The following is a 23395-nucleotide window of genomic DNA, read 5'->3' as shown; positions in this document are numbered from 1 at the left end:
TAAAGATCAAAAATTACAGAATTAGATTCCTTTAAACTCCTGGGACACTTGCCTTCTTCCTCCTTGTCCTTAACATTAAGAAGAGGAAAGAAGCTTTCTCCCATCCCTGCAGTACCTGAGATGTGGGACAGACTGTGGCTAGCAGGTCCAGGGTAATGCACACCACACATAGTGACAGCCTCTGCAGCAGCTCCTAGCCTGAAACCACTTCTGACACTCAAAAGTGAAGCCTAATGCGTTCATCCTTTATTATCAATGTCGGTTGCCAGGAGTGATCTGCATAATTCAAAAGGGAGAGTCATCTCCAAATCTTGCAAACTTGCCTCTGGGAGGTGATGTTTTTATACTTAAGTGTGAGTTGTCACAGTCTCCATGTCTCTAATCTCCAGATAAATTAATCTAACTGCCCACCGGACCCCTCTGCTTGAAACTGATTAATCTCGCAATTTCAGCACATCAAAAACATAGCCCACTCTCTCCCCAGCCTCACCAACCTTAGAGGTAGGACTTTTTATTACACAACTCAGGGTGTCATGCCAGACACCTGGCTTTTCTGCCAAGTTCTTCACCTTTTACTAACCAAATAATTGAATCCTCAATGCTGGTCCTAGAAGCTCTCAAGACTGCCTGCTTCTTGACTCCACTGCCACATCCCTAGTCCAGTTATCCATGTTCTCACCCTTCCTCACCAGGATTATTTTAACAGCCTCTTTACTATTTTGTCTGCCTTGTCTTGCCCCCTCCAGTTCAAATCCCACACAGTTCTCAAAGCTTACATTACACTTCACTACTTGGTTTAAAACCTTCCACTGACAGCTTGCTACAACAGAATTTAGTCCAGGTTTCCTGAAGCCTGTGTCCAGGCCTGATAGAGTCAGCTTCCTCCACCACTCCCCAGCCACATCTCCTCATATATCAGACTCCAGAAGCACAGCTGTAGTTCGTTCTGTCAGAGCTCCTCCCTGGGCTGCCCCATGGTTACGCCCCTTTTGCATGGAACTCACATCCCTCTCATCCTCACTTGGCTAATTCCTGCCTGAGTCAAAGGTCAACTCAGGTGTCACCTTCTCTTAGCGGCTTCTATTCTTCCCCATCCCAATGCCATCCAGAGTGGAAGCTATCTCTGCACAACTTTAATAGCACATATTGGCCCCTATCTCAACAGCCATTTTTTGAGGCGTAATTTTAATCAAGTCATATTTCAAGTTGTACTAAAGTTCTATCTGAATCCATGTCTCCTTATCATACTGGCCTTTAAACCTCTTAACTCATGAACTACATGTTAATCATTTTTGCCTTTCTGTTGTCTTGGACAGTGCCGGGCACATAGTGAGTATCCCATAAATATTGGCTGAATATAGCTGAAAAAGTAAATTCACCTCTCTCTTTAAAGGGAAATAATGGAATGAGGCTGCAGTTCTGCCTTCATGAAAGCTGGTGTGATCTGTTCAGTTTGTTAACATACACCTGTGGTTAACTGCCCTTGGCTCTACTCCGCACTTGAGCCTGTAGCCTATCCTAAACTATGGCACATTAGTTCCAAGTGTAGCAGAACTCTTCTCCAAAGGTTTCACACCTTCCCATGCTATATCAGCTCTGAGCAGTAAATTATAGGAAATGCAGCTTAAACTGGCTTGAATGTATAAGGGGGTTGCTTGGCTCAGGTACTAAGGAAGTCCAGCGACAAGGTGGACATCAGGCAAGGCTCAATCAGGGCTCTGTTTCCTGTCAGTGTTTTGGCTGCTCCCTTTTTCTGCCAGTTGACTTCACCCTTCAACTGCCAGCAGAATAACTGCAGAAATATGAGGTTCTGGGTCATAATGGCAGCATCAGAGAAAGAGAAGTCATATCTGAAGAACTAGGGTTCTGTTTCCCAGAAGCTTCTAAATAAACTTCCCGTTTCATTATATGCAATTCAGTAATATTGCTATTTCTGAGACAGCCCCATTGACTGGGAAATTCTGTGAACTGCTTGATTGAGATCTGGTGTCCTGAGGAGGGATAACCCTTAGAGTGATCAGGCCTTCCCCTGGAACTGGGCAGCTCCCCTTAAAGTGTACATGCTGCCCTGGGGAGCAGTGGGTACAGATGCAGAGTCTAGGCAAGGAAAATAACTCAGTGCCTGCTGTGCCAGGCAGTATTTATTCTACCCTTAAAATCCTCCTTTTCTGGTTTCTGATGGGTTATAGCAGAGACCCTGCTGTTGTGAGGCTGTGGAATTACAAGAAAAGTTGATTGAACTCAGAGTCAATTCAACAAGTGTGTGTGACTAGGCAGTGTGTAAGTGGGATAGGGGCATGCTAGGTGCTCTTTTCCTTCCAAGAAGGGTTTCTCTCCTCTCCTAGTGCATTAGGTAATGGATAAAACTCCCCATAGACTTGTTCCCTTAGCACCTGTCCCTAAAGTAAGCATATGGCCTTTCAAACCTTTCTGAAGGTTTTTACAAAGAGAAAGTAGCAAGGGATGGTCGACAGCTTTCTCCCCCATTTTCCTGAGTTTCTTACTGATTCCTCTGTTCCCCTTAGAATCTATGGAAAAACAAAGGCCGATGGTGTGTACTTAGGCTAAAAGTGAGGACTTACCTGGAAAATCAGGTTGTGAGCCACCCTGACTCTTGAAAAAATGATTGCTTCTCACTGGTACCCACAGGAGGACTCTTTTTAGTTCCAGGAGCTCTGAAACTTTGTGCTGGTGAATCTATTACCCTTCTGATTCCTCTGTACCTTTTTGTCTCTTCTAGATGTTTGACTGGATAAGCCACAACAAGGAGTTATTCCTCCAGAGCCATACAGAGATCGGAGTCAGCTACCAACATGCCCTAGACCTCCAGACGCAACACAACCACTTTGCCATGAACTCCATGGTGAGTGGAGGCTGTTCTCATCACTGCCTCTGGGGACAGGCCAGTGGTGAGAGGAGCAACTGGGGTGCAAGAGGGAGGGGCAGAAGCTTCCAACTTGAGTAAGAAGGAGGAACTCTGAACTTGCTGTGTCTTTAATACTTCGTTTGCCGGCATGTGGACCCCTGCAGGACACATGGCCAGCCAGCTGTTCCTACAGCAGATCATGGCCCCATTTCTGCCTTCAGGTCCTGCTTCACATGGTGAAAGGAATGTGCTAGGGTCATAGAAGGTATGAACTCAGCACAAGACTGGAAGGGATAGTCACCAGTTCCACTCTGCTGACTTAACCAGCACTTTCGTGCCCCTAGCGTGTGTGAGTCACTGAGCTGGGATGGTGAGGAGCCTCAGAGTATGGCACGCTGAAAACAGTTGAGTGATTAGGGCTGTTTAGATCGGAAAAGAGAGTCTTAAGAGACATATGATTGCTAACTTCAAACATGTGAGAAAGGCTGCTTGGACAGAGGAAAGAAGAATTGCTTTGTGTTGCCCTAGGAGACAGCTGTCCAGGGGATGGCTGCTGCAAAGAGAGGCAGGTCATGTATTTGGGAGTTAGTGAGCCCCTTGTTAAGGGGAGTGTTCAGGCACTGAACTCAGAAAGAGATATTTGCTAGCTGTGTGGTTGTGGCAATTTACCTCTCTGTGCTTTAGTTTCTTCATCTTAAAATGGAAATAATATCTTATAGAGTTGCTATGAGGATTCATTGAGAGAAAGAGATTGGAGTTTTACATAGTGAAATTGGTTGATTCATAGTAAATTATCAGTAAATATTGGTATTATAATGATGTTGATGATGTAGATAATACCTCATAAACCTAACATTTTGGGATACTGTATCCTCCATGTGGTCACCCCAAGACTTCATTTCAAAATCTTGTCCATCTCTTGAAACCAGTATTTTTGAAATGCCTACAGCCTAAGTGTGCCATGACACCCCTCCATTTTTTGCCAGTGCTTCCTGCTTGTACTACTGGTCCAAAAGAATGTTCCACCATTTCCCATATATCTGAACAACAAAGATGCCTTATCATTTCAGCAGGTGATTCTGTGAATGATGCAAATTTAGATAAACATGACTCAGGCCAAGATGGAGGAGAACTTAATCTTCTAGCAAGTTGATTTCAACATGCTATGCATTGGACTTAATGTGCCAGAAGGAGTAATTCTGGCCTCAAGTTGTTCAGTGTCTTGTTGGAGAGATAATCCAGCCAATTTGGAGTAGCTTGTTCATAGAGATATACTGAGTTAACTTTAACATTTCAGTGTTAAATTTAAAACAACAGACACTTATTTCTTGCTCCTTCTGCAAGCTCATCACAGTCACTCAGGTACCCAGACTGATAGAGCAGCCACTGTCTCAGATGCTGCCAGTCATCTTGGCAGACAACACAAATAGCCAAGTGTATGCTGGCTCCGAAACCTCCCAAGTAGAAGGTGCATGAACCACTTTAGCTCACATTTCATTAGCCAACACATCCACACCCTGGGGAGAAGAGAGTGGGATGTTTGTGAATAGCCCACATGACTGGCACAGGGAGCCATGACAGGGTAGAAGGTAGAGGTGAACAGAATGTGATTTCCATAGAAAGAAAAAGTCTGGTTGCAGAATAGAAGATTATGGGATCAGGCAGGGAAAACATCAACATCAATTTTGTTATCAATTTTAGCCACAACAGTCTTGTGTTCTTATAAAGGCCCATTCCCCTCCAACTCATCTCCTATAATTATGTCTCACCCCTGACTCACTGTAGTCACAGAGGAGCAAAGCAATTGATCACAATTGATTAAGAATGTAAATTCAAATCTAGTCCAGTTTGACTCTCTGTGCACCTTGTGGGTTTGTTTCCCTTACAATTTACAAATTCTGTGTTAGAATCTTCAGTCACCCAACTGCCTGTCCCTCAAGCAGACAAACTTGTTTTAATAAAAAGCAAAGACAAACATAACTAGGGAAGTCTGTGCCTCCAAGTTCTTCAAAACAGTGAACTAGAAAGCTAAATAGAAAGAGCCTCTGGCTTTGAATTATCTGCACCACTGATCTTCTGTGTTAATATGGATAACTGAGGAATAATGATACATCAAAAACCCTTCCTCTGACAAATTTACTTTTGAAGTGTCCATTTTCAGGACAAAAGCTGGGGTGGAAATTTACTGAAAGGAAGCATCTTCTGGAGTTGTGAGAGAGGGAAGAAGAGATTTAATACAGCACAGCCAATTAGTCTGTTCCAGCCCAGCCTAGTCTCCCACCTCTGTGAATGCCCATGTGAGGCCTCTTTAGTCTAAGCTGGATCTCCTCTCTGGCTGTAGAATGAGGAAAGGGAAATCCCATGGTTGTTTGATCAAATTGCCTGAGCACGGGAGCTTTATAAATGCAGCCCATGCCTTTGTTAACCGGGAGGTTTACAGGTTTGTTATTAAAAGGAACTTCCACAAAGAGGGGTGTCAGCATCTCAAGCAGGTGAAAGGAGGGAATTACAGACTCCTTTTCTCTGGCCTGAGTGATGGATGTTGCTGCCAAGAAACAGATGAATGCAAGCAGCTACTGCTGGGGCCCAATGACTATAGGAATGATCAGTTCCTCTGAGGACGTGGGAATGTGGATTGTTCCGTAAATTCACGGGGGCATTTCTATTTCTGTTCTTGGAAATTATACACACACCTATACATATACCCACACATCTGCCGGCATATAGCTACATGTAGCACATTGTGTTTCTTTGGTATTAAATCCTGTGTTACTACTGAAATAGGTCAGTGAGGCCTTACTTTTGGGAGAGGTCAGAGACCCTTTGGAACTCTATGTTGAAAGCCCTCTTGCCCGAGATATGTGTGTGTGATTTTGTATATATACACCCACACATTTTTATGGACAATTTCAGGGGATGCAAGGGATTCCTAAAGCCTACCAGTCAACCTCCACAAATAAAGATCCCAAGAACCTCATGACTTCATCACTTATTCAGTAAATACTTATGGATCAGTCATTGTGCTGGACGTGGACATACAGTGAACAAAGCAGAGATGATTTGTCCCATAGAGGATCCTGTGGAGAGATAGATACTAATCTCACAAATTAACATGTAATTTCAAACCAACAAGTCTTAAGTTGAAAGAGCAGGGAATGCTATGATACTCAATTTAAGTAAGGGGTGTCAAATATATTTTTCAGTTGACCGCTTGACTTCACGTTCTCTATCCATTTATTGATGGTAATTGATGATCTTTGAATTAACTCTAACATACTAAAGAACTTACAATTTAAGGAAACCCTGGGTATATTGTTCTATAAATGAAAACGATCAGTATATAAAAAACTTAACTATTTTTTAAGTTTTGTTTTCCCATGTCTAGTTTTACATAGTGGTCAGAAACCAAACTCAGCTAGGGTGATCATTACTGAGAAATAGTTGCACATTATTAAGTCTTGAAGGAAAAATTATAAATTTCCTAAGTTTTGTCTGTGAATTGTTACCACTAAAGGCCATCAATTATTAATACATCAAGAATGTGGGGGTGATACCCTAGGGACTATAGTGCTTGAGCAATTGTGAAGAAAAAGATTAAAATTGGTTGGTTTTTAGCTTTTTTTCTTAACATGTTTTTTGCGCTTCCCACTGGGGATCCCCTTCTTTTGATCTTCAAATGGTAATAGTAACAACAACCACCTAGTAGGAAAATAGTCTCTGGCTTCTTATAGTGCCTCAAAAAGCCAGGTTACCCGAGCTGTCTGGACCTTCCTCTTTCTTTTTTTTTTTTTTAAAAGATTTATTTATTTATTTATACAAGCACTGGGTACAGTCAGAAGTGCAGGAGGGTGAGAGAATTCACCAGAGCCAGAGCGGGGAGCAGAGCAGGCAGAAGGACCGAAGTACACTGCTGAGGGGAGCAGCGGGCGCCAGGAGAGGTCTGCGCACCATGTGGGACCCTCCTCTGGTGGCCAGGGAGCAGCTGGGGATGGAACCGGCACTGCAGAGGCTGTGGGCATCTTTGCAACCCAGCGCTCAACCGCTGCGCCACCGGGGAGGCCCCCTTCCTCTTTCATAATTCTGCTTTATGTTATAAAAGCCTTTTTCACAAATTCTCCTTCCCCTGAATGTGGCTTTTTTCTCTGATGGGCGTGTAGGCAGACAGAAGTAGTGTTGGATTGTAATATGCAACAGAATAACCATGTAGTCACCCATGTTCTAGTTCTTCATAAAAAAAGACACTCACAGGAGTACACGGAAACATATAACAGCCTCATTTACAATTTTAATTAGTTGGTTCTCCAGGGAAAAAATCACTCATGGTTTCTGTCTAGAGTTTTAAAATATAAAATGATATTCATTTTTTATCATTAGGATTCACTGTGAGGATTCACATTATGGATAACCCGTACAGCTGGGTGGTAGGAATCATCTCTGCTGTGCTATGTTTGATAGCTGCTTTAGGCCTATTAATCTGCTCACCGGAGGCACATATTGCCACTGATGGTATGCAAGTCAGACCAAGTTCAGCAAAGCCTGTGATGCGCTCTCTCTGTTTTGAGGGAATGTCATAGTGGTGGCACCAAGTCATATAAGAGAACTAAAGATTCTGGGGAAGGTTGTCCTCTGACCCCAATCTGAGAAGTCTTATGGGGTCCTCTGTCATCTTTAATTCTTGGTAGCCTCAAACCATGATTCTGAGCACTACCCTACCACAAACAGGCAGCACTTCTATAATGATATCAAGAGTATTTCCATATTTTGGTATAAACACACAACCACACTTGCTACTGTGATGTTTAACTAGCCAGCGTTTGACCCTATATTACTGCTGCCAAGTCCTTTAATAGACATAAACCTGTTTTTTAATAACTTCTTTATATTTCAATATTTTTTACATTTAAAAATATTTATTAATTTTTAGTACTTTTTTTTTTCAAAGAATCATGTAGTGAACTTGCTAAAATTATAGATTTCTTTTTGGCTCTCGCCTCGTTTCTAGAAAATTGTAATTTCCAGGGAATGGGGTCCTAGCAACCTGCCTTTTTAACAAGTTGTAGTAATTTATTAATATAAGCACGTTAAGATTTGAGAGCTGTTTTTTTGTGGAGATCGTATGTACAAAATAGTCACTCCCTAAAAGGAAGCACCACAGCTTCTGGAAGATAGTCCACTTCTAACATTTCAGCATGAAGAACACCACAGACCCATTCTCCAGTGAAATGATGGAAATTATCTTTAAAAGACCATTAACTGTCTGGAAATGGTCCTCAGCACATACAGCAAATGAAAAAGTACTTAAGAGAATGTATTAAAACTCAATAGTAAGTCTGAGGTATTTGTTTTTTTTTTATGAGCGTTTTTATTTTACTTTATATATTTTTTATATCATTTTTCATTTTTGCACAATGTATGCATTTTCTTTTTTTCTTTTTTTAATTTTTTTTAATTAATAAATTTTATTTTTATATTCCTCATACATTTGCAATCCCCCCATTCTGACCCCAATCCCTCCCCTCCCGCCCCCCAACCCCCCAAAAAGTGTCTCTGGTTCATAGTTTTTGTTGATTTTGATTTTCAGTTTCTTATAGTTATTCATTTTCCTGGTCCCTTATTTAAGTATTCTAGATTCCTGCTATGAGTGAGACCATCCGGTATTTTTCTTTTTCTTTTTGGCTTATTTCACTGAGCATGATCCCTTCCAGCGCCATCCATGTTGCTGCAAATTGCATGTGTTTATCTTTTTTGAATGCTGAATAATATTCCATGGTATATATGTACCACATCTTCTTGATCCAGTCATCTATTTTTGGGCATTTGGGCTGTTTCCAAAGCTTAGCTATTGTAAACAGTGCTGCTATAAACATAGGGGTGCAGGTGTTCTTTGGAATTGATGTTTCTGTGTTCTTTGGGTAAATACCTAGGAGTGGAATTGCTGGATCCTGTGGAAGCTCTATGTTTAGTAGGTCCAGAAATCTCCACACAGCTCTCCATAGTGGTTGGACCAGTTTGCACTCCCACCAACAGTGCAGAAGAGTTCCTTTTTCTCCACAACCTCGCCAACATTTGTTGTTGCTAGTTTTTTTAATATGTGCCATTCTCACTGGTGTAAGATGGTATCTCATGGTAGTTTTGATTTGCATTTCCCTGATTACAAGTGATGTTGAACATTTTTTCATATGTCTGTTGGCCATTCGCATTTCCTCTTCAGAGAAGTTTCTTTTTAGCTCCTCTGTCCATTTTTTGACTGGATTATTTTCTTTGTTGTTGTTGAGTCTCATCAGCTCTTTGCAGATTTTTGTGATCAGTCCTTTATCATTAGTGTTGTGTGCAAAGATGTTCTCCCAGTCGGTGGGGTTTCTCTTTGTTTTTGTTATTGTCTCTTTTGCTGTGCAGAAGCTCTTTAATTTGATGTAGTCCCAGCTGTTTATCTTTGCCTTCACTATCACTGCTTTGGGTGATGTGTCTGTAAAGATGTCTTTGATGTGCAAATCCCGTAGTGTTTCGCCTATATTTCCTTCTATGTATTTTATGGTTTCAGGTCTTATGTCTAGTTCTTTAATCCATTTTGAGTTGATTTTTGTATATGGTGTGAGGTAGTGGTCAAGCTTCATTCTTTTGCATGTAGCGACCCAGTTTTCCCAGCACCATTTATTGAACAAACTTTCTTTGCTCCAATGCATATTCTTTGCTCCTTTGTCAAATATTAGTTGACCATAAATCTGTGGGTTTATTTCTGGATTTTCTATTCGATTCCATTGGTCTGTATGTCTGTTCTTGTTCCAATACCATGCAGTTTTGATGATTATGACTTTGTAGTAGAGTTTGAAGTCTGGGCGTGTGATGCCTCCATTCCCTTCTTTTTTTTTCAGGAGAGCTTTGGCTATTCGGGGTTTTTTGTGATTCCATATGAATTTCATCAATAATTGTTCTATTTCTTTGAAGAATGACATTGAAATTTTGATTGGAATAGCATTGAATCTGTATATTGCTTTTGGTAGGATGGCCATTTTAATAATGTTTATTCTCCCAATCCATGAGCAGGGGATGTTTTTCCATTTCTTTGTGTCTTCTTCTATTTCTTTTAACAGTGTTTTATAGTTTTCTTTGTATAGGTCCTTTACCTCTTTTGTTAGATTTATTCCCAAATATTTGATTTTTTTTGTTTCAATAATAAAAGGGATTTTTTTTTTATTTTTTCTTCTTCAGATTTATTGTTTGTATATAGGAAGGCTACTGACTTTTGCGTGTTGATTTTGTATCCTGCCACTTTACTGAACTGATTGATGAGTTGAATTAGTTTTTCTGTGGCGTTTTTGGGGTTCTCTATGTATATTATCATATCATCTGCAAAGAGTGATTGTTTGACTTCTTCTTTTCCTATTTGGATTCCTTGGATGTCTTTCTCTTGTCTTATTGCTCTGGCTAGGACTTCCAGTATTATATTGAAAAGCAGTGGTGAAAGTGGACATCCTTGTCTTGTTCCAGATCTTAATGGAATTGCTTTCAGCTTTTCACCATTGAGAATGATACTGGCTGTTGGCTTGTCATATATGGCCTTTATGATGTTGAGGTACGTTCCTTGTATCCCAAGAATTTCAAGGGCTTTTATCATGAATGGGTGTTGCACTTTGTCGAAAGCTTTCTCAGCATCTATTGATATTATCATATGGTTTTTATATTTATTTTTGTTGATGCCCTCACATTCTGTCCTCCCAACTCAGTTAGATGAAACCACACTCCAGACACAGGGCCAACTTTATCTCAGCCCCTGTTGAAAGGCATTATTTATCCTGCCCGAGTCACTTGTTGCTGAAGCTAAGTTCTGGATGAGTTCAGGCAAGAGATCAGGACTCTTAATTCCTCCTGTGCCCTACTCAGAGAACATCGGCTCTCAACAGAACTGATAATTCTAGAACCCAATTACCCCTTGTAGGGGCAGGAATGGACACGGAGCAGGTTTTCTAAGATCCAGCAGACTGGGTAAAGGAGGAGTCAGAGTCCTCAGTAGCTTTTCAGGCTTTTATTGGGGATTTACCAGGTATATGGCAGGTAGGGGTGCTGGGGGGCTGGGATGCTGGCAGGCCTCCCCAGCAAGTCTTCACTCTCTCTGGGCTCTCCGGCATTCTCTGCTTCTCTCTCGACTTCTACTCCTTCTTTCTCAGCTTCTCTTTCGGCTTCTGCTGGCGTCCCCGTGACGCCGCCCTTAAAAGCCCAGTCTCAGCCCAGGTGAGTCCCATCTACCTATGCCCACTCCCTATTCCAGGTGCCCGCCATCAGGCATGCATTCAGGACCGCAAGGATCCATCATCTATGCCTGATGGCGGGAGGGCAGAAAAGCCTGACATTTTTCCTTACCCTACACCCCTGCTTTAGTTTTTAAGGAATTGGTTCAGTGGTAGGAGAGACAAGCCACAGACCTGAGTCTACTCCCCCCACCCCGCCAATGTCTAGCTCCTGAATTGGGGGTGTCATTTAGGGAAGCACACCATTGTGCCTAATTTCAGCTCCAAAGCCATGGATCAGAGATTTGCCTATGGATAGACACTATGAAACAGAGAGCTCCAAGTCTTTCCCAAAAGTAACTTTTTTATTTTTTTTGCAACACAAAGCTGACAAGTTCAAACCAATAGCACCCTCAAAAATGCCCTTAGGGAGTTTCTGAAAGGCTAAAGGGAAAAGACTGGTAGATTTATTGGAGATAGAGACTATACTGTAGGCTGGCAAGTTTGCCAGAAAGAGCTGGGGAAAGAGACCTTTTGGAAAGAAACAGAGTAAGTCTCAATCACTGACCTTAGAAACTACCCCTTGAGCACAACTTGATTTTGATTAGAAAGGTCTGTGATGCAATTTATGTCTCAGGACATTGTTGAAAACCATATGGTAATTAGCGGGCAATTAGTAGAGTTTTTTTGAGGTTTTATTTCTTTACAAATTTTTTTTTCTTTATTGAGGTAGCATTAGTTTACAAGACTGCATATAATTTAGGGGAATAGGTTTATACCGCCTAGGATGTATGTTACCACACCACCCCACCATCAAAGCACCCATAGTCCTTTGCCATAATCCTTGGGTCTCTTTCTACTTTGATCCACCCCCCTTGTTCCTTCACCTCTAGTAATCTCTAGCCTGCAGTTTTATTTCTAGGATCTGTTTTGGTTTAGATTTGTGTAGGGTAAAGAAAATGTCAGGCTTTTCTGCCCTTCCGCCATCAGGATAGATGATGGATCCTTGTCCTGAATGCATGCCTGATGGTGGGCACCTGGAATAGGGTGTGAGCATAGGTAGATGGGATTCAGCTGAGCTAAGACTGTGCTTTTTAAGGGCGGCGTCACGGGGACGCCAGTAGCAGCAGAAGAAGTCGAAGTAGAAGCCGAAAGAGAAGCCCGAAGCAGAAGCAGAGAATGCCAGAAAGCCCAGATAGAGTGAAGATTTGCTGGGGGCTGGGAGGACTGCCAGCCTCCCAGCACCCCTGCCTGCCACATACCTGCTGAACCCCAATAAAAGACCTGCAAAAAACCACTGAGGACTCTGACTCCTCCTTTACCCAGTCTGCATGGGATCAGAAAACCTGCACTGTGTCCTCTTCCTGCCCCTACAATTTGTTTTGCTTCTCTATGTTCCACTTGAGTGAAACCATCCAGTATATTTCTTTTCTCCTTCTGACATATTTCAACTTAGCATAATTCCTCCAGTTCTTCCCATGTTGTCACAAATGGCAAGAGTTCATCTTTTTATATACCTGAGTAATATTCCATTATGTATGTATATTGAATTTAATACCTGGGTGTGGTCAGGGAAAGAGAAGGTTGAAAAGACTACAAAAATCCCTACCGTCCCTGGGTGACTGTGGGCATACCCAAGGCTCAGTGGGTTTCCACTGGCTTTTTAGATATACTCTTCTAATGGTTAAAGTGAGTGATTTTAGCAAAGCTGAGGTAGGACGATCTGGGTGTGCCACTTGGTATTCACGTGGTGTATTCAACAAAGTTTTCCTGTTGTATCCTCTGTATCATTTGCTGAACACTGAAAACAGCAGGATTCACAAAAGCTATCTTCAAGTAGCTTGCAATTGTATCACCTCAAATTCATGTACCAAATGCAAAAAGAATTTTTCCCACTAGGATATAGAGGGCAGGCTTTGTTTTTTGTTTTTTGTTTTTTTCTTATTTGTATTCTTAGAATCTTTAACAATGTCTGGCTCTAGTAGGTGGCTAACAAAGGCCAGTTGAATGAATAAGGATAATAAGCTTGGCATAGCATCTGTCATCAACCTGGAGCAGAGTTTGGGCAGCCAGGATGCTGAACTGCTAAAGCAGTACCTTCTTTACTAAGGAATCCCAAAGGATGTGACTCCAGAAGAAGCTGGAAAGAAGGTAAATGAGAGCAGTGGCTTCCATCAGGGACAGGCCTGGGAACCAGGACGCCGAGGAGATGTACACTGCAAGTCCAGGAACTGCTACTGGATTGTATGACCATTCAACTTTCACTTGACCCCAAGCATTGTTTCTGAGGTTCTAATTCTGAAGATGGAGATAAAGCCCCTAAAATGTGTCTTCCTGACAAGAATGAACACAATCTCAGGCTTGCTGATAACACTGGGGCTCTTAAGGCAGACCTCCCAGGGAAACCTGTGCTTGTAAAGTATTGCATGTTATCACCTGCCAGACCTAACTTTACTAATCAAGTTGAACAGGATGCAGTGTTTGTATCACACAAATGGCCTTGTGGTTGGAATTTTCTCTTTTCTTCCAATTTAGTAGAAGGATTAGATTTTACTTTCTGATCTGCTCAGTATCCATTATGATCCTTGCTGTTGCCATCATTGTCAACATTGTCCATTTGTCCTAAGGAGAAAGAAGTGTGCTTTGAACTAAGCTGTGAAGCTGCTACTTAAGGCAGCTGTCTTCCCCTTCTGGCTGCCTACCACAGTAATTTGGACAGCTTTGAAAAAAATACTACATCTAGGACCCACTGCCCAGACTTTGATATTGTGCTGGGGTAGATTCCAGGAAGTCTGTACAAGGGTGAGGACCAGATTGAGAATCATTGCTCCAAATTGACAATAACCCTAGGATCAGACTCTAAAGCTACCAGGTTATTAGTCTCTGTGATTAGAGATAAGGGCTTTCCTTCAAGGTCAAAAGTATCTAGGAACCCCTGTCTTTATTCTCTGCATCTTGTGCCCCATCCCAGCTTCTCTAGAAGGTCCACTAACTTGTACTCACCAGTCTCTAATTAGTTATGGTTTGGGCTTTGGCATTTAAACTAGAAATATAAAGAAGCTCCCAGTTTAGGGAAAGGTTTCCTCAGCATGACTGTGGTACACAATCTTGTCTTCCCTCACCTCCTTCCCAGTTATGTAGCTGGGTCTCTTCTGAAAGGCCATTGGGTTTGGCTGTCAACTCGGATTTCTAGTCTGGTTCAGACTTTTCTTTTGATCATTCATCTCCTTCCAGCTCTCAATCTCCTTCTCCCTGATTCCTAGTTCTCTGTCCACAATCCTGGTATCTTTTTATGGCTTCAATCCATTGCTATCTGCAGCCTCTTCATTGTATTCCTTACCTTTATAATGTTTTCTGTGTCATGTGGTATATACCCCCTGAGTCTTGTAGCTCAGTTTACCCACAAACTTTTACATACACACACACAGCCAGTGCCTGTTCTCTGTCAAGTTGTAGCTGTCATGGAGTTAATTTATTTGAAATTCAGCGAAAGCTGACTCATGCCTCTTCTTTGAGGTCTCTTGGAACTGAATGAAAGATGTGAATTGGTCTGTGAAACCTAGCACATCAGATGAGTAATGTACACAAAAGGGCCTAAACTGTTAAGCACAGCACAAATATCAAATATTGGTGGTTATAAGCAGCAGCAGCTTTGCATATGCCATTCTGGAGCATGGGTGGTAGCTGGCCAGGAGTACCAGATGAGGGACAGAGAGTGATCAAGGACACACAGGCAAGATGTTTATAAATCGGAACATTCGGCAACTGAGAGGTCAGAACCAGGTAGGCAGAGGGGAAAGGTTCATCACAAAAAGCAGAGATAAATGTCTGTGACACAGCCAGAGGCCCAGAAATGAGGAAGAGCTAACGTATTTCTATTAGCAAGTCCTTTTGGCTCTACCCCAAAAATATATCCAGATCTGGCCATTTGTTATCACCTCCACAGCCACCGCACTGCTCCAAGCTTCCATCCACTCCTACTGAAGTAGCTCCTGCCAGGTCTCCCTGCTTCCATGTTTGCTCCCTATGGTCCATTCTCAACACAGTTGCCTGAGAGAGCCTACCAAGTTAGGCACATCACTCCTCTCAAAATAACGTTAATGTCATCCTAACTTTTCAGAATTAAAATCTTAAATCCCTTACCATGGCTTACAAGGTTCTACATGATCTGGGCCCCAGTTAACTCTTGAATCTCAGGCTCTGCTACCAATTTATTTACTCTATTCACCCTGGGTTATTTGCTCTTTCTTGAACCCACCAAAATCATTCTTGCTTCATGGTCTTTGCCCCTGCTGTTCTCTCTACTTAGAGTCTCTTGCTGGACATGATTCACTCATTTCATTCAGGGCTAAGCTCTGGTTTCACCTTTGACTTCAGGGGTCATCCTACTCTGACTTCTCTATCTTTTGTAGTATTTCCCCACTTCCATCACACTTTATTTTTTTCCCAACTATAGTTTCTTATTTCAAATAAGAAATATATAGTATAATTTATTAATCAATTATCTGACAATTCCTCAAAAATGTAAGCTGCATGAGCATAGGAATTCATCTGCCTTGTTCCCTGCTTGTACAGTGCTTTACACTGTTAATGAATAAGTGGTTGAATAAACAAATAGAGTGACACATTTAAGACTCTATCAATAAGATATCCATTTAAAAGGCAAAGAATTGCCTTTTTAATGCTGAAATTTCTGTGGTTCTGCGGAGACAGGGACCTGTTCCACGAGGTGACTGGCCTTGGATTTACAGGTAGAGATTATTTCTCCATGGAAGTAAAGGGCAAGGGAAATCTACCTGTCATTCTGCTGCCTATTCCAAAACAGGACTATTCTCAGACTTCCGAGGGCCCCAAAGAGGAGGCTTCAGGGATGTAGAAATATTTGTTGAATTCTCTCTCGAGGAACCCTATTTCTCTGAGATAGAAGTTTTTGAATCTTTGGGAGAAATTCATCATCTCCTCTCTTCTTTAAAGGACATTCTTAGCCAGCTCAACTTCTTTCACATTTATAGCAAAGTAAAATGGCATGATGGAAAAGAGCAGGAGCACCAGGCACTAACCTCACCTTTGTATTTCCTCCCCGGTTATGCGATCATTGGCAAGTTACTTCAGTTTCTCAGAGCCTCACCACCTCTACTGTAAATGGGGGATAAAGATAGTATTTTTGCCAAGGATGAGATGTGATCATACATTTTAGACTCAACATTCAGCATAATGTTATGCTTGACGTGTGTTTAGCTATTAACCTTGTCAGGGTCAAGAGCTCTAGAAGAAATGCCCCTAGTGTGGGGCAGCTCCTCAGAGTTCCCATCTACACAGCTTCTCGAACTTTAATGTGCATGCATATCACATAGGGCAATCTTGCTAAACTGTAAATTCTGATTTAGAAGATTGGAAAGGGGTCTGAGATTCTACATTTCTAACTTGCTCCTAGGCTGTGTTGATGCTGTAGACCAAGCTCTGAATAGCAAGTTCTAGAAGAGAAAGGAAAAAAATACTGGTGAATGTGTTTTCCTGAAGTCTTGGAGCCTTTGATTCCAGCCTTAAAGGCAGCCTGGAATTACTACATCCTAACCCAGAAGCGCTGCATTGTTCCTAACCATTTTCCTCTTTAGCGTCCCTGAATCTGATTCCAGCTGTACCTGTCCCTCTCTCCTATTTGAATACTGCAAGAATTCCTCAGACAAAGCCATCCACACACACCCAAGGAAATTACACTCAGAGCAGTGAAAATGAGAGAAAGGAGAGTTTAGCTTTTACTTAAATCTGCTGCTGGGTTTCCTTGGCCCTCAGACATATGGTCAGGCACTTGTTTTCAGGACTGCTTAATGGTTTGTAAAGTGATTGCTGGAGGAGACATTGATCTAGCAAGCCAGGCAAGAGGGACAGAGGGATTCATGGGCCAATGTTATCTTTGCTGAGCACCAGGCTGTTCCAGCTCCTTTCCTTAATCCACCCAACAGTGACAGATGGCTTCCACATGGTTTGACCTACTGTTTGGCCAGACCTGACCATATAGTCATCCATCAGCTGCCCTATTTGGCCCTTCAGAGGGCACCCTGTGGTTTGTGGGAAGCAGAAGTTGGAGCTCATCACATCTCATAACTATTGTAGTAGAGTTTCAAGCATGGACAGTCTTCATTCCAGATGTTTTTATCCCAGTGTCCATATGTTTTGAGGTGGGATCAGCAGGTTTACATGAGAATGTTAAACTAATTAATCATAAGCTGATGGTTTAACAGCTTCAGGACCCAAAGTGGGTTTGTTACTAGCAAAATAATACCATACATATGGTATTATTAAACTAGATAAAAGACGTGAGGTGCAGCTTTTTTCATTATTTTAGCACAATCTCTTCATTTTCCTAATGTGATTACATGGGAAAGTTACATGGGAAAACCTCTAAAAGTTACATAGGAAAATATTAAAATTCTTTTCTCCTCAAATACAATCTCTTTGAGTGTGACAAAACAAAAATATAAATTAATACAATCTGTGGGAGATGAGAAAAAGGGAGCAATAAGCAGAGGGGTCATGTAGACTAGACCTCATCCCAATTTGCTTCTTTCTTTTGTGACTTTTAACTTTGCTACTTGATTGATTTAACAAACTTTTAAAAGCACCTACGGGTGGTTTCAAGACGTGTCTGTTTTTCCCCCTAAATGTAAAATGAGATTATCGCATGACCTTGGCTTTAAAAAAAAACTTTAAAATGTATTTTTATTCTTTTCATATTAAAGCAATATTTGCTCATTAAAACTTGCTTATTTCACTTCTATATGAATCATACTTTACTTAAAAAAAAAAGGTTTGCTGGGCCTCCCCGGTGGCGCAGCGGTTGAGCGCTGGGTTGCGAAGCTGCCCGCGGCCTCTGCGGCGCCGGTTCGATCCCCAGTTGCTCCCCGGCCACCGGAGGAGGGTCCCACATGGCGCGCAGACCTCTCCTGCCGCCCGCTGCTCCCCTCAGCAGTGTACTTTGGTCCTTCTGCCTGCTCTGCATCCCGCTCTGGCTCTGGTGAATTCTCTCACCCTCCCGCGCTTCTGACTGTACCCAGTGCATGTATAAACACACACACACAAAAAAACAAACAAACAAGCAAACAAATAAATAAATATATGCCACTTTAAAAAAAAAAAAAAAGGTTTGCCAGAGCAAAAAGACATGGGGAAGTCTGAGTAATTACACCTTCGTGAAGTGTATCTTGACTAAATGTACTAAAGATACATTAAAATAATTTTTAAAATTAAAAACAATTAAAAATGCCAAATCTATTAAAAATACTCTACAACCCCTAGTATTATTGTGGAGTAAAAAAGAACAACAAACTTGAAACAACGTTTGTGTCTCAATAGAAAGAATGAGTTTGATAAAAGTAGACAGTTGAACATAAATTGCCCTTAGATCCATCACCCGTAAACATCTAATGTTTTGATGTATTAACATCATTGACAAAAGAAAGCACTGGGGATAGCATACTGTGTATTCCTTCTTTATAGTTTTAAGAAAATCCTCCTGCTGTTATTAAAAAATATATGTCTATGTGTGTGTATATTATATATACGTAAATATGTATATATATTCCAAAAGTATTTCTTATATGCTTTTTTATACACAAGAAAATTGAGATGAGAAAAAGACCCTAAAGGGAAGTCCCTGCCACCATGCAGACCTGGTACACAATAAACTTTCAATAACTGATAAATATGGTATACATATTTCTCAGCTAAGAGTGTACATTTATATGTTTTGTATTTAACATTTTGATTTAACATTCAGTTTGCACTTAACCCAACTGATTTTACTGAGAATCTCGTTCCTTGGCTGACTGATTGCCTGGCTTCTCTCCCTTGACTTTTATAGGTGAGTCAGGTCCCTGGGACTTTCTAGAGGACTGAGCTCCTTTCAGGAAAGTGGTCTCTACGTGGGAGCTGTGCCTCACCTCCTGTGATGATCTAATAGGTCACAAATTCCATTTTTGTTGTAATAATTTAAAAGCGGCTACCCCGTTAACTATAATGGAAGAGAACTCTGAGCCCAGAATGTGTTCCTTACAGAGATGAGATAGCTTTTCAATGAGTCCTTTTTCCTCTGTGGTGGCAAAGACAAAAGAGGAAATGTTGCCCTTGAACAACAATGTGGAGGTCCCCCATGCCCAGCGTGGGGAGGAGGCTTCTGCCACCTTATGGTAAATGATAAGGAGACAGGTCTGTCCCCTTGTGTGAGGACAAGGTGTTCCTACCTTTGAGTGCTCTGGGTATTGCTAACATATGCCAAGGTGGTGGAGATGACTTGAGAAGGCTGTCCCAGAGACTAAGACTCCAAAGAATGAAAGCCCATGGCTCACGGAATGATGCTGAAGTCTTTGACTTCTCTGGTCCAGAAAAGGCCTGTGGATTCAAGGGTCCAGACATTTGAATTCTAGAGGCAAGGTATCCTACTAGCAGACAGGCTGTGATGTTCAGGCAGTGACTGGCAGGCAGTGAGGACAGCTTCTGTAGGGCTGGGCACATGTGACAGACTCTATGGAGAGGGACTCTGCCCCAGGAATAGTGGGGGACAGTGCTCTCTGTGAAATACAGTGGGGCTTTGGGCTTTTGTTGGATTATTTGCCTGTTGGTGGAATAGTTGACAAAATTTTCTTTATGTTATGTGTTTTTGCTAAGACTTTGATTTGGTTTACTAATACTTTAATATTAATTAAATTAATTTTAATTCAGACTGAACAGGATAAGGGAAAAGATATGACATTCTTTGAGTTATCAGTTATATGCCATGCAATTCACTGAATGCTTTATATTATGTAACCTACAGGAAAGAGTTTCTGATTTAGGGTGGGACCTTTAGACCATGGTTATGTAAAATTCATACCTGCTTCTAGGAGTGAAGTAAATGGGATTCAAATAATATACATGCTCAACAATGACCTCTTAGCCATTGACACAGAGCCCCTGACACAGAGCTCAAGGTTTATCAAAACCATAGTTTCCATCAAATGATTATTTCTAGAGGAGCTGGTATTTATTTCTGACTTTACCACATAAGAAACTTTAAAGAGGAAACTTTGCTAGGTTTTGAAATGGGAAGTTGTTATCTTAGAAGCAAATTTGCATGTTTTTATAGCCAGTCAGGGCAGCCAGAAAAACCAGGTTCAAAGTGAAAGCCTTTAGCAGGACCAAAAACTTTCATCAAGATTCTGCCAAGTTGTTCTTTCAGGAGCGTGACTGCTCCATTGATTTCAGCTAATCACAGCAGGCGACAAGGCCACGGGAGAGACCATGTATCCTATCATCTCCAATTAATGACTGCAGGAACAAGACAAGAAAACAGAGAATTTTATAGCAACAAAAGTGGAAGCAGGGTATAAATAAATATGGAGGGTTTTTGAGCTCATGATATTTTTCTGGAATTTAGTCATTTTTTTCCCCATTTGTGACTGAAATGAAGGGAGGAACATAGGGGTAAATGATGCAGCCAACTGTGATGCATGAGAATTGCATTCTTTAAGGTAGATGGTGTTTATATCTTGGACTATGTGATACTTTGAAGAAGAAGAAAAAGAATAGCAGCACTGCTATTTAGATTAATAAAGCATTTTTGAGGTAAGTGCTTAAGAAGATACTCATTAAGTCGGAATTATTAAGTCATGTTATTAACTTCTGACCAGGGAAGCTGGTTAATCTAGGCAGCCAAGTTCAGGGGCTGAAGAGGAGAGGAAGAAGAGAGCACCTCGCGGTTGGTCACCTGGTGGATGAAGAGCTCAGGGGAGAGGTCCCAGCTCTAGCCATGACCTTCACAAGACAGGGTAGAAAGGAGAGCTGGGATGAGGGCCTGGGGCACATGAACAGTCAAGACTGAGCTATGTGTGTCTCTGGGGGTAGGTATCACTACTCTCCCTGGTCTCACTCCATGCACACCCTCCCCACCTCCACCAGTTAACCCCTGAGTGCACAGAGCAGTCTTTTGAAAGCGTAAATCAGATCATATGCTTTTGTTTAAAACCATCCCTTCCCCGGGACACTTGAAAGCCTCGAATTACCCTTGTTTCTTCAGTCTCTATGCCCCACCACCTCCACTGACAAAGGTTTTGGCAGGGAATAGATTTAGTCAATATTGAAGAAAAGGTCTCTCTACATTAAATCTAGGTGCCCTCCATAATCAGAAAATGTGCCCAGATGCATGAGTTATAGAGCTGACTGCTTATTCAGAAATGCAATGTCTGAAGTCTTTTAGTTCAACCCCTCATTTCACAAATGAAGAAACTGAGGCACTGAGAAGGCAAATGACTTCCTAAGTAAGTATCAGAGGTGGACCACATCTCATGTCTCCTGATTCCTGGCCCAGTGGCATTCATGGCCAAGGCTTATAGACAGCTCTGCACATGGAAGGGCATTTAAGGCTGGCAGAAAGAATGTCACAGCCAGGCAGATGGGAGGAGTGGAGGGGCAGCTGGTAGGAAATGGAAAAGCCATAAAGAGTCAAAATATCCATTCCCACTGGTCATGTCCTCAGGACAAACATGACTCCCAAATGCCTCTTAATAGAGGCATAAACAGTGTCATGAAAGAACCGCATGGATGCTCTGACTAAAAGCCATGATATGTCATTTGTGCCTAATGACTTAGCACCCCTACTTATTTGGACTCTTTATTCAGCTCTTTAACCTTTTAAGTCATTTTTAACTTCTTTCACTTCTTTTAAGTCATTTGAGACCTTCTTTGCCATTTCACTCTTTTCATTTGGTTTATGGCTACAGTGTGGAATCTATATGCCCATTTTTCTCAGTCTTCAGGCTAATGGCAAAAGAAGATAATGATGAACTTAGGCAATAAGACTTGCCTGCAGTGCTTTGTGTTTTGAAAAGGGGCTGTAGAGAAGAATAGGAACAAATTCATGAGTCAACATTATATTTATCCCTCCATTGTGAAGGATACTGCCTCTAATTCTTTTGTGAAACCTAATCATTTGTTAGGTTTAGTAAGATATTTTTCTGCCCACTGATAAGGAAACAAAAAAGCACTTACTGTGCTGTCTCTAGAATGTGAAATGTAAGCTGTGATCTTTTGTTTATTTGTTTTTAGCTCTATTTTATGATCACAGGCTTAAGGGTTGAAGGGGCCTTGGGGAACCGCCAGCCACACTACCCCTTTCTGTGCAGGAAGCCCCTTCCTGACACCCTACCAGTGGTTCGGATCCTTCTCTCTGAAACCCCACTGCAAGTTGCCTCTACTCTGTGAAACACTTACTTCATTTTGCTTTACTTGCAGTTATTTGAGGACTTTTCTTAAGTCTCAGCTGTTAGCCCCTGAGGACAGGAATCTTGTCTTGCTCTTCTTTCATCTCCCAAGGTCCCCAACACTGAACCCAACCCATATACATTTGAATGAGTGACAAGGTGCTCCAGAGACAGCTACAGATAGACATTTCTAATAGCTAGAAAGCTCTTCTTAAAGTGAGCAGAAATACTCCTCCCTGTGTTCTGTGTGGGGAAAGACTAAAGAGGAGGGGGTGACAGGCAGCTAGCATCTCTAAGGTGTTCATTAGGGATCCTGGGGACAGGCTAATACCCTGCTCTTATTGTTGTTCTTGTTTCCTATCTGGACAGAGCACACAAGGTATTTCCCAGGACAAGAAAACCTAACAACCCCAGATAAATCTGGATAAATGGAGTGTGGGGAGTGTTTTCCCAGGCTGAATTCAGTTTGGAAGAACAGTTATATTAGATGCCTTTAAAGTCTCATCCATATCCCCTCAGCCCACACTGAGGATCATTTACAGGTGGTTCCTATACACACTGTCAACTTCCTGCATTTCTCTGCCCATGGTCACTCTGACTTAGGGAAGGTGCTTGGCTTGTGTGTAGGTCACACTGAAAATGCCAGGGAGTTACTCTAGGAGAGACTTAATATGTAAATACCTCAGCCTCCTCATCTCCCAGTAGGATAGCTGGGAGGTGTGTTCTACACAATCTCTGAAGGTTTTAAGAGAGACCAACCCTCAATTAACGATAGCATTAACCCACTAATAATTAACACATCCTTTATTTTCCTCCCATTCCTCCTTGACTCCCCCAACTTCTCACCATGCTTCCTGGGATCACACCCAAACAAATTATCTGTCCAAATTCTTTTTTTTTTTATATATATTTGCAAGTTAGTTTTTTTTTTATTTTTTTGCATGCACCTCTTTTATTTTTTTTATTTTTTTTAAAATAATAAATTTTATTTTTATATTCCCCATACAATTGCAACCCCGTCATTCTGACCCCAATCCCTCCCTTCCTGCCACCCACCCCCCCAAAAGTGT

At 41.6% G+C, this 23395-nt stretch overlaps 1 protein-coding gene across 1 annotated transcript in view; it reads left to right on the top strand.

The window, feature by feature from the left end:
* The window catches only part of LOC119257450 (kalirin), a 476694-nt gene that overhangs the window by 252107 nt on the left and 201192 nt on the right, over positions 1–23395 (top strand). Inside the window, exon 7 of the mRNA XM_054701110.1 lies at positions 2741–2863. Coding sequence (XP_054557085.1) covers positions 2741–2863 — 123 coding nt within the window. The remainder of the gene's footprint in view (positions 1–2740; positions 2864–23395) is intronic.

This window comes from Talpa occidentalis, unplaced genomic scaffold (genome assembly GCF_014898055.3).
Source record: "Talpa occidentalis isolate TD23 unplaced genomic scaffold, MPIMG_talOcc4v2.1 talOcc4.4, whole genome shotgun sequence".
Taxonomy (NCBI): Eukaryota; Metazoa; Chordata; class Mammalia; order Eulipotyphla; family Talpidae; genus Talpa; species Talpa occidentalis.
This window is presented reverse-complemented; position numbering and strand designations above follow the sequence as displayed.